This window comes from Silurus aristotelis (assembly GCF_946808225.1).
Source record: "Silurus aristotelis genome assembly, chromosome: 22".
NCBI lineage: Eukaryota > Metazoa > Chordata > Actinopteri > Siluriformes > Siluridae > Silurus > Silurus aristotelis.
Window position 1 is genome coordinate 10,656,592 of NC_139595.1, and position 12,349 is coordinate 10,668,940.

At 38.0% G+C, this 12,349-nt stretch overlaps 1 protein-coding gene across 1 annotated transcript in view; it reads right to left on the bottom strand.

Moving 5' to 3' along the window:
* Positions 1-9,474: 9,474 nt before the first annotated feature.
* The window catches only part of atp1a2a (ATPase Na+/K+ transporting subunit alpha 2a), a 54,242-nt gene continuing 51,367 nt past the window's right edge, over positions 9,475-12,349 (bottom strand). Inside the window, exon 24 of the mRNA XM_083525613.1 lies at positions 9,475-10,772. Within this exon, the coding sequence (XP_083381739.1) occupies positions 10,744-10,772 (29 nt within the window). The 3' untranslated portion in view covers positions 9,475-10,743. The remainder of the gene's footprint in view (positions 10,773-12,349) is intronic.

The following is a 12,349-nucleotide window of genomic DNA, read 5'->3' on the forward strand; positions in this document are numbered from 1 at the left end:
CATCTTTGTCAGTAGTGACTTTTAAAACTCTACCCAATCTCCACTCATTCCTCTGCAAATCCTCTCCTTTTAGGATTACAATATCTCCAACTTGTAAATTCCTTCTTGGAGCATGCCAGCGCTGTCTAAGAGCTATGTTGGCGAGGTATTCCTTTCGCCATCGACTCCAAAACTGTTCTGCAATGTATTGAACATGTCTCCACCTTTTCTTGACATACATATCTTCCCTGGCAAGCTGATATACCTTATACCTTTTATCCCATTGTAATTTCCTTTTATGGTGAAGGAAGCGCGTAATAGCTGAGCCTTTGTTGTCAGGCAGGCTGGGTCTAATTTTGAAGGGCAGAGGCATTTCATAATGTCCAGACACATTTTTTCTTATTCCCTTCTCCAGTAGGTTAAGAAATGTGATGTCGTCTTGTGACACAATTTTGCTGTTGTCATTGCCATCTTTGAAGTCAGGCTCTAGAATGCGAATGTTGTCGGTAGGAGTTATCGGAGGTAGCCCTTTAACTGTAATTCTGTGACACAGATGATGTGTGCTCAACGCATCCTGGGTTTGTAGTGAGCGCCCTACAATACTCCATCCTAAATCAGTCCTTACAGCATAGGGTTCCTCGTCGTCTCCTAAAAGGATCTTTTTTGGTGCCATAGCTCTTGAGCAGTTGTAGCCGTATCAAAAGACCTACTACACAGTCCTTCAGTGGTTGTATTTCATCCACTATTTCTGCCAGATGACTCCATTTTTTAGCCGTCTCACAAGTGGGAATGTGAGAGCGGTTGACAGGTATGCAGTCCTTTGTATAGGTGACCGGAAGATCGACTTGAACTGCAGAACTATATTCTCTAACACGAAGCCCAGAGACACCTTCGCTTGTGATCACCGTATCCCTGCCGCTCATAGTCGTCAACTTCAGTTTCACTGGATACTTGTCAGCATTAAGACCATCACTCACTTCTTGGTCAATGAACGTAGTATCGCTTTGATTGTCAAGCAGTGCATGGACGAGTTTCTCAGTGGTTGGATCATTTTTAGATGAAACCCAGACTGGTATCACCACAGATGTGTTTGATGAGCTTTCACCTGCTACACTCAGTGACGTTGTTTCTGGTTCTGATGTAGTCCTTTCTCTTTTATAGTTGTCATCATGCAGGGCTGTAGAATGCTTTCCTTTACAGTAGTCACAGAAAAGACGATGACGGCAGTCTCTCACGCTGTGGCCGGGTTTTAGGCATCCATAACAGAGTCTTTTCTCCTTTATATAGTTGCGTCGCTCAACTAACACCATCTCAGTGAACTTGTAGCATGCGTGTAGTTGGTGTCTATTATCTTGACAAAGGATACATGAAACCTTAACTTTCCCCTGTTGTGACTTGTGTTTTTCATTTTTAGTGACTATTTGAGTGGTAAACACACTAGCTTTGGTTTTCTTCACATCTCTGAGGTTTCTCTTCTCAGGGATAGAATCTGACAAATGAAGGGCGTGAAAGGACGTAATGGGATTTACAAGCAATCTCGGCTTCATCTGACGTGAATCTAGCAAACTCTTTGAAACTTGGGAATTCTTGATTTTAATTTAGGCTTTGCGTGACTTGTCTGTTCCAGCGTAAAGCTGCCCAGTCTGGTAGTTTGTGAACGAGCTTCCGATTTTCTTCCCAGTTGTTTAATATGTCGAGGCCCTTGACATGAGGCATGGCATCTTGACAAGCATTCAGAAAATCTGAGAAGCGTCTCAGTCCTTCAGCATCCTTCGATGGAATTCTTGGCCAGTTGGTGAGCTTCTCTCTAAACGCTCTCTGAATGGAGAATGGCTGGCCAAAGCGACGATTTAGTTTGTCCCACGCGTAGTTAACTACAGTGCCCCTCTCTCAAGTTGCAACGCCCCATCATACAGACATTCCCTCTCTCACTCAGCTCTTTCTTCTTCCTTCTTCCTTCTTGAGATAAATAGCATCCTTGTGATCCGTCTCCCTTTCATAGATCTTCAACTTGGTTTGAGCGCCTTTATCTCTTTCGCTGCCTGTAATCGCTCCAACTTACGCCTTTGTGCCTCTAGAGCCTTGCGTTGTTGTTCCTCTAGCTCTCTTATAGATTCCTTTTGCTTTTCTTCTTCCAGCAGCATCTAAAAATTTGCTTCCTTTACTGCTAGTTCAGCTGCTGCGTCCACGCGTTTTACTGTCATGGATGAAGTTATGGAGTAGTGGTCGGGCTGGCTGTGACTTGTCCAAGAAGCTGCGGATCCATAGACAGACTTTGCATAGTCGTGGCGGAGCAGTTCGTGAAGGTGGTGTCTTTCCTGCGGCTCATCAAACCCGCTTTTCTCATTTATAGCTCTGCTGTATGCAATGTTGATGATTTCTGTGGTCACAGCTTCACACGTATCAACTCTTCTTATTATGTCGGTGGAGGGTGAGGTGAGATTTCGAATTTCATAATAAATGTTCATCATGTCTTCTTTACTTTTCTTAAGCTTGTCAATGAGAGGCCAGAGCTGACTCTCTGACATATAAGTCTTTAGCTGATCTCTTGCCTTCCTTGCGTGGAGCTTCCACTGTTCGTACATGGCAAACCACCTTTTCTCTTTTCTCTTGGCCTCTTCATATTGATGCGCGAGCATCTTCTCTGTAGGATGGCGTGTGCGTTCAGAGCGTCTTGGACCTTCAAAAGCATTATCATCCTTATTAAATTTGCCTTGGAGATCAGTTAGACATTGTTGTTTAACTTCATTTGTTTCCTTCAGACACGGTCGCTCTGATTGGTCTACCATGATGTGGGTTTCATCTTGTAAATCTTCATGCTGGTAACCAGCCATCTGCTCCTCCACCTCTATCTCATTTCCTGACTGTGACATTATCACTTATAAATGTTAACTCTAATGGCGGAAGAAGACCCCCTTAACAGATATGGAAAAGCCCTGAATATGAACTGTATAAACATAAAATATCAGAACATCAATTTAAGCAGCTGACACATATGCATTAACATATAGACACTAGAATTATTGTAAATGTCAAGTAAGTGTGGCTGTACTTGACCATTGCACCGAATCTGTGAGACTGAGAGAGCTTGATGAGTCCACGCTGATGCCTTGTGACGGTGATGTAGCAGAAGCTGTAACTGGCGCTTTGAAGACCCTTCGTGGCCCGTTGTAGACAACAGTTATTGGAATCGATGCGGGTCAAGCTCTTACTGTAGCTAACCCCCAGCCAGACAATGGTGAAGCGTACTGATGTTTCAAAAAGCCTTTATTTTGTGTTCAGCCGTCAGCCTTTCCTTGGGAAACACAAAATCTACCTTTCCTTGATGAAAAACCTTTTCTTAGTGAAACACCGTAAGAGCTACAGAACAGATAAATAACAAATAATACAATCAGCTCTTACAAACATAAACATGAATAGCCATTTATAAGAAACCCTTTTGTGATGTCACACAATGATGTCACAGATGTGACAGTGATAACAACACATTAAAACACTTCTTCACAGTTAAATAGATTAACCCACATATTAATGCATATACACATTAAACAAATCAAACATAGTACCTTGTTCCCGTTCCAGCTAGGTGCTTAATTATCCCTTACTTTTCTTAAGAACCTTGTACGATTTCAGAGCATTTTAGCGACATGACTTTCCTTTTCCATGTGTGCGTCAAACTAACTAGTGGGGGCAGAGTTAAAGGACTATACTGTATGGGGGCGGGGTTAAAGGACGATACCGTATGGGGGCGGAGGGCTCATTTACTATTTTCTTAGAGTTAGTTACAACTATCAGTTTATATAATAACATTTAGGTGTTTAATAAAACATGGATGTTACTGTATGATCCCTACTTCAGTTTAATTCTCATTCGATTATAATAGGTGTTATATAAAATGACACTGACGTGCATTGATAATCTGATGTGTGCACATAACTAAATAAAAATATATTTTTCAGGCAAGCTGCAAAATATTATACCAAATGTGGTTAGAACTCCATCTGTCTGTCTGTTACTAATGTGGAGGGGTGTTTTCTAAACAGTAAACCTTTTGCAAAAAACATAATAATGCTAAGAAATAAATGCTACATGCATGCTAAATGCTACAAAGCAATAATTAAAAATATATAAACAATCATTGTCACTAATTTTTATCATGCCCGAAATAAAATTAATTGTGGGAGAGGTTTAGTATAGGTCTGTGATGTGATCTACGATGCCCGTAGTGTCTGATATGCCGGTAGGCTGATATTAGGGAACAAGTTTTTTTATTGTTGAATTGCACAATTCTGTTTACATTTTTCTGTTGACATTTTTCTGCTATTGTGCACCTTATTTTGTTACGACAGGTTTACTGGCGGAGCTATTTTGTGTTTTGTGTATTGTATTGTATTGCATTGTCCTGTGTTGTCTTGCACTGTCTTGTGTTGTCTTTTGCACTGTTTGCACCAGTTGCACACATGCACTTTATGTGGCGAGGATCTTTCTACTAGTTCTTGGCCCTGTGTTTTTCTGTTTCCGTGATTGTTGTTTTATGTTGTTTTATGTAGCACCTGGGTTCTGGAGGAACGTTGTTTTATCTCACTGTGTACTGCATCAAATATTTATGGTTGAAATGACAATACAAGCTTCTTGACTTGACTTGAAGTTGGGTACATGGATGCGGATTACGTCTTTGAGCTATTAGGTAGGTATAGCTGTATATTGGTATGGTATGTAGGTGAGTGAGTGGATAAAATAGGTCATTGTTAGTTGCGTGATCGAAATGTTTGATGGTCGATAGGTGGTGTGTAGTCTGAAGGCTGCTGCTCGGTTTTCTGAAATTTAAGCACGCGGCCGAGCAGCAGCAGCGCACTGGCAATCCAGAGATAATTTATCATGAATTAACTGTAAATTTCCCTCTAGTGGTAGAGCATGGAAATGCAATTAAAGGGAAAGGCTTTCCTACACTCTGTATATAACCTAAGCTAAAACTATTCCTTATTTGGTAAAACGACATTGTAAACCAAAAACATGCTGGCCCAGAGAAGAATGTCACATATACCTCATACTCACATCATAAAGATCCTACTACAGACATTGCACAGACAACATCAGAATGTGTGTTAAGGAAAACAAGAGTTTGTCCCTCTTAAGAGTAAGTCACTTTCTCAGGTGCTTGCCTTTTAAATCCCCTCCTGACATGCCAGGTGTACTACAGTAGTGCCAACCCTCACGGTTTTGGTGTACTTGTATGGGTGCTGAGTTTCTATTCAGAATTAATATACAGTAGAGTTCAACTCATAAATTATAAGTAATGTGTAGTCTGCATGTTCATGTGTTTTCCCTGCAGAACAGACACATAGTTAAACAGTTAACATTATATGGCAAAACATATGTGGACACCTAACTATCACACCTAAACAGCATGTTGGACAGCCCATTCTTAAATACTAGTCATTAATTTTGTTTTGTCAAACAGCACTCTCTCTTCTGTAAAGGCTTTCTCTAAGATTGAGTGAGCAGCCTTTCTGTACTACACTTTACCGTCGTAAAGTAATAAACTGAAAGCCTTTGTAGCAGTTTGAGCAGCAGATTACTGGCCTGTCATTGCTTAAGGGCAATGTGATTGCTTCCTCTGCTACACACTGAATATGGTTATGCATATGCATTGTGGTAGAAATGAAGGTACGTTTGCACTGGTTTTTGCACTGGTTAAGCATGGCTCCCACAATCTGGTGTTGAGTAAAAGCCTAATGCAGTGGTCCCCAACCCCAGGGCCGTGGACCAGCACCAGTCCTTGGGTCAATTGGTACCGGGCCGCACAGAACGAATACATAACTTACATTATTTCCTTTTTATTTATTATCTGATTCTGAATGTTTTATTAAGAAAAATTACCGGATTCGCTCCAAGATCATGCCTTGACCCCTATGCACAGAGATTGTTCCAGATTCTCTGAATCTTTGGATGATATTATGCACTGTAGATGATGATAACTTCAAACTCTCTGAGAAACTCTCTGAGAAGCTCCTTTCTGATATTGCTCCACTATTTTTCGCCACAGCATTAGGGTAACTGGTGATCCTCTGCCCATCTAGACTTCTGAGAGACACTGCCACTCTGAGAGGCTCTTTTTATACCCAATCATGTTGCCAATTGACCTAATAAGTTGCAAATTGGTCCTCCAGCTGTTCCTTATACGTACATTCAGTGTTCTGCTAGTTACTAAGAAATAGTAAATAGTTACAGTCAATAGTTACTTCATTCAAAAAGTAACTCAATTACTTTGTTGATTACTTACACCAAAAAGTGATGCGTTACTGTTAAAAGTAACTTTTTAGTTACTTTTTTAAAGAACGTTTTTTAATGTTCCCATTAATACCCTTTTATGCGTTATGGTCTATACAAACACAAAACTGACTTAAACACAAAGTCATTTTTAAGGAACTATTTTATTTAAGTCAGACCTGCACAAACTGAATATATCACAAGGATTTCTGAAATAAATACCAAAACAAGCTGAATAATATATTCAAAATCAAAAACTAAAGTGGCTTCTGCATCATAAAAGCTGTTGTGTTGAGCCCTTCAAAATGTTCCTTTCACAGCTCAAGTATTAAAACTATCAACAAGGTACAACATAACACCGGGTTAGCTTCTAGCTTCGTCGAAGCATGGAGTTTCTGGAGGAGCTTCGACAGATTGACAAAAAAATTTTTGTCTTTATGCTCAATTAAAGTGAAATAATGAGCGTATTTCCACTTTGAGAAACTCGTCTTGCTCTTGGCTCGACTCGCCATTACTGCCGCACAGACCTGAATAAACAGAAACACGCCCACAGTGCGTCTTCTTCGTGTTTACAGTGGTTCTCATCCACCAATCCTACAATGCGTCTCTGCTGTAAACAGGTTAGACTGTAGTCTACACTTCAGCCAAAATTAATTCATTTAAAAAAGTAACGGACACCGCACCATATGGTAACGGTAACGGAGTTACTTTATTTAAAAAGTAATGCGTTACAGTATTAGTTACTGTCAAAAGTAACTGCGTTACAGTAACATTACTAGTAACGCGTTATTAATAATAATAATAATAATAATAATAATAATAATAATAATAATAACTTTATTTTTATATAGCGCCTTTAAAGTAGCTTCTCAAGGCGCTTTACATACAGGCAAACAAGAATACAACACACAAAATAAAGCAAATAATACACACATACTTATAACTACACACAAAATCAAAATGTTAAAAAAAAAGCAACCATAAAAAAATGAGATTTAAAAGGGATTTAAAAGTACTGAAGTTCTGTGCGTCTCTGATGTGAGGAGGGAGTGAATTTCAAAGTCTTGATGCATACGAAGAAAAAGCCCTATCCCCTACTGAACGCAGCCGTGTCTGTGGAACAACCAATAGTCCTGCTTGTGAAGAGCGTAAGATACGCTTGGGTGTGTATACAATTAAAAGTGCAGACAGATACTGGGGGGCAAGACCATGCAGTGCCTTGTATGTAAGCATTAAAACTTTAAAATCTACTCGGAACCTGACCGGAAGCCAGTGCAAGGACTTGAGAATTGGTGTAATGTGCTCATTTTGCCTGGCTCCAGTCAGGATCCTAGCAGCTGAATTTTGTACACATTGCAGTTTATTAAGTGTAGTTTTAGGAACCCCAGCCAGAAGTGCATTGCAATAATCAATGCGGGAAAACACAAAAGTATTAATAAGCCTAATTGCCCAACACTGCGTACATTTAACTTTTCCGGCCTCTTATTGCTACCTGTCATGATATCCAAAATGAGCCAATACTTGGCATGACATTTCAAAATGTCTCACTTTCAACATTTGAAATTTAATCTATATATTATTGTAAATAAAAGTTTATAAGATTTGTAAATTATTGCATTCCTTTTTTATTCACAATTTGTACAGTGTCCCAACTTTTTTAGAACCGGGGTTGTACCTCATTTATGGCAGTGTCCGTGTCTGGCTAAGATGGAACATAAACAGCAGTAACTAGGACTGAGGTAAACCAATAAAAAATATTTAAGAGGTCACCCATGGAGTAAGTGATTCAAGACCCTGTTATTTACAGTAAAAGTGCGTCTTGTAAGTCTACATGAGTTATCTCCAATTGAATTACTGTATTAGTGAAAGCTTTGTACAGAAATGTTTATTTGTGATCAAGGGCAAAAGTCCACACATTGAGGTAATAGTTTCTAATACTTTCAGTGTAGATCAGGTTCTATGTTACTCTTTGATTCTACACAAGGAGTTGTGATCTAAACTTTGGTTCAATGATCTAAAAGAGGCTATATGTTGCAGATATACGGCTAGATATTCTATGGAGAGAGATGATCCATGCTGCTCCTGCACTGCTGGTTTTTTAAAGGGATTATCTGGAACTAAAGCTGAACCTAAAACATACCGCTACCCTGGAGAACCTCTACCTATTCCAGAGAGCATCTTTTGCATCTATCTTGTCATAATAACATCTCAGAACTATATTACTTCACCACCACTGAGCCCCTGTCTGACCTCTTCCCTGAATCTCACACTACAGTCTTCCCCCTTTAGTTTCCACCATGAAGGGGAGTGGTAGATTAGTGGTTAAAGCGTTGGGTTACTGATCGGAAGGTCACGGGTTCAAGCCCTGGTATCGAAGAACGAATTTTACAGTAATGTATATGTGACAAATAACAGCAATTCTATCTTATTCTTCTTTCAGTCCTCACTCTCCTCCTCTTCTTCTTCACCTTCAAAATCATCCTACAGACCACCATCCAATGCTGTCTAGCTATACTGTCCCCTGCCAACACCTTACAGTCTCCAATCTCCTTCAGGTTGCATCTCCTACACAGAAAATAGTCCACCTGTGGAACATTACAAAGTCTATTGTTGCAAAATATAGTCCACATATGCCCTGGAGTATTCCAGAAAGTAGAGTCTCAATGCTGTCAAAGTTAACCTAATAGTGAAATCCAAAATGGCTGGTATAAAGATTGGAGTTTTTGGTTATGGAATCAGTTGGTTTTTGTTTTATTAAAAAAACAATTGATAAAGAGGGCAATATTATAGAGAAGGTAGTTTTGGCACCTCATAGCTTCAGGGTCCTGGTTTGATCATGATCTAAGGTTTGTATTGAATTTCTGTGCATGTTCTTCCTGTGTCTGCATGGGGTCCTCCCACCCTTGGGTTATCTGGTGTGCATGTTGTCCTGCTTTCATGTTGTCCTACTTTTACCTCACTGCCTCCAAATTCACCACAACCAGTCCAAAATAAGTGGTTAATGATGATAAATGAGTGAATGAAACAGAAACCAGATAATTCTTTCTTTCTTTCTTTCTTTCTTTCTTTCTTTCTTTCTTTCTTTCTTTCTTTCTTATAATATATAATATATAATCTCAGTTTGATTGGTAATTTTGAGCTTCAGTTGCAGATTTCAATAATATGGTTTTAGTGGTTCCAGGTTCACTGGCATTACTGGTAGTATTAAAACAAACATTAAAAATCTTCATTTTATATTGCGTTTATTGACATTTTATTTATGATTAATTACACTTTTCCCAAAAAATTTAGCTAAATCTTAAAGTACAAAACAATTTAGCATATACTTTAATACCTAACACTCAATGTGTAAATTAAAGAAACATTCACCCAGCCCCGAAATATCAGGAATTTTCAAGTACTGTCCGAAAGCGAAGAGTAGCATGATATTCCTGGTTTAAGGTATAAGGTGGAATGGCAGTACATTAAACATAGTGTTTTCTCAAAACAAATAACATATTACCAGCTAATGACTAGATAACTAATTAAAATATTATATGGCAGCTTGTGTATCAGCAATCAGAAAGAAATTCACCATGAAGTTGTGCCATTGTTTACAAAGTTGCATATGCATTCAATCTCAGATTGTAATGATCAATAAAATGTTATTTTGTGCCTACACTACTAAACCAATACTATCATTGACAAATTTACCTAACAGAGACAAATATGTAGTGACTAAGATGTGCAATGCACAATGCACCTTGGTATCATCCAGGGTGTATTCCTGCCTTCACACCCAGTGTTTTCAGAACAGTTTAATCATTCTCTGCAACTTTGACCAGAAGAAATCGGTTACAGATGCTTGAATGATCGAAGTGTCAGTTAAAATAGTCTTGATGAAAAAGCTAAATGAAATTTGTTTTCATTTACACTGAATTTAGATTAATTAAATATTTAAATTTGCTGCAATGCAAAAAAAACCAAACATTTTTTTGTTTTTACAATTTAAATAATCTTTTCATAAAAAGTTATAATGTCAATGCACTAGCAACAGATATAGTGTTTATCATTTAAGCAGCATTTCTAAACAGGTTTGTGACAGATAAGGTTTTCTTCTTTGAGCACTGTGTATGTGCTTTCTTGTATGGGTGTATGTGTATGGGATTTCTTCTTTGAGCAAACATGTATTTGTTCATCATGTATGGTTCCTTTTCATAGTTTTAAACTATTGAAGAGAGGTAGCCTATTTGTAGTAATGCAAGTTAGTTATATACAAGTACTGCTGTCATCTCATATATGAGTAATTCAGAAACAGCTAAATATGCAAATCCGCATAGCTAAATTTTACATCAACAGCATAGGCAATAATGCACTTCTAAGATTAATGAGATTTAAGGCAGGGACAATTTTTTATCATTAAAGCAGGGCATCTATACTAATGAACTTAGGGAACCTTGTTCTGATCATAATGACAAATATTGGTAATACACCTTGATTTACAGAATATATCTATTAATAGTAGGTCTCTTTTTCCACCCAACCTGTGAAGGAAAAAAGAAGAAATAATTAAATACTGTAACTTACTCGTCACTATTAAAAAAAAAAATGTATAATATGTTTCTGTATGTTTTTATTTTTACCATCTGGGATGTTTTTTTTAACATGTGGAGTATTTCTGGTGCTAAATGTCTTTCTGAATACAAATAGCAAAGCCATGACTTCTTTAAAAGGGCAAACACTTGATACAACACTTGATCCATTATTTTCAACACACAAGTGGCACAGGTAATACATATAACATTCTATTCTATTCTATTCTATTCTATTCTATTCTATTCTATTCTATTCTATTCTATTCTATTCTATTCTAGAAGGTTCCTTTGGAACTAGAGAATGATGAACACTGATCAGCCATAACATTAAAACCACCTGTAAAATAATGTGTAGGTCTCTCTTGTGGTACTGGAACAACTCTAACTTTACATGGCATGGACCCACAAGACCTTTAATGCTTGCAAGACCTCTGGTGCTCTTGTATCTAGCACCAAGACATTTCTTTAAGACCTGTAAATTGGACTATAATGTGAGGCCTCCATGGATCAGACTTGTTTGTCTGATCATCAAATACCACTGATGTCTGACAGACTTCAAGATATTCACTTTGCCACCAAATTTCTCAGATGTCATTGTTATTTTTATTTTTTTTTTGTTGTGCGGCTGGACACATTGTCCTACTGAAACATGCCACTACAATTACAGAATATTGTTTCTTATTAGGGCTGTACTTGGTCAGAAACAATGTTTAGGTAGGTGAAATATGTCAAATTAACATCCACTAAAATGTCATGAAGTAGGGTTTAACAGCAGACCATTGCCCAGAGCATCACGCTGCTCTAGCAGGTTTTTCCACATAGTTAATTCATAGTTTTTAGTATGGGCAGTCTGATTGGTCTATGGCTGCACAGACCCAACTTTTTAAGTTCCTAAATTCTATAAAGCTGCTTTGAGACAATGTCCATTGTAAAAAGCACTATAGAAATAAACTTGACTTGTTCTATGGTAACTCTCTTATGAGATTGGGTCATTCACTCCCCAATGTTGATACTGCTCTTTTTTAAGGATAAGAATCAGTGTATTGCTTATACTATTTTGAGAGTCAATCACAGTTCTGACAATGTTCTTTATTGATTAGATAAATCAATCAATGTTCTGAGAGTGTTCACTTAAGAGGATGAGAATCACTCACCATTCTGATACTGTTTTCTACTGAGGATGAGAATCACTTGAACTCACCAAAGAAACTCAAAACTTTAAAAACGATGTTAAGGTTTATAGGGTTTATGCCCTTAATGGTGTTTTGTATCAAAATGAGATAATTCTAAACATAATTTATTATACATCTGGCATGTACACATCTAAGTGTAGAAGTAACCCTGTAGAAGTTTCTGGAGAAACGTTGTCTCATTTTGCTGTGCACTGTGTTAGCTATACTGTATATGGTTGAAATGACAAAAAAAATCTTTTTAACTTGACTTGCTGATAAGGACAGTGCCATACAGATTGTCTAATAACTGCTGTGAGATTGCTGTGGATAGTACCATATGCATAGTCAATATTT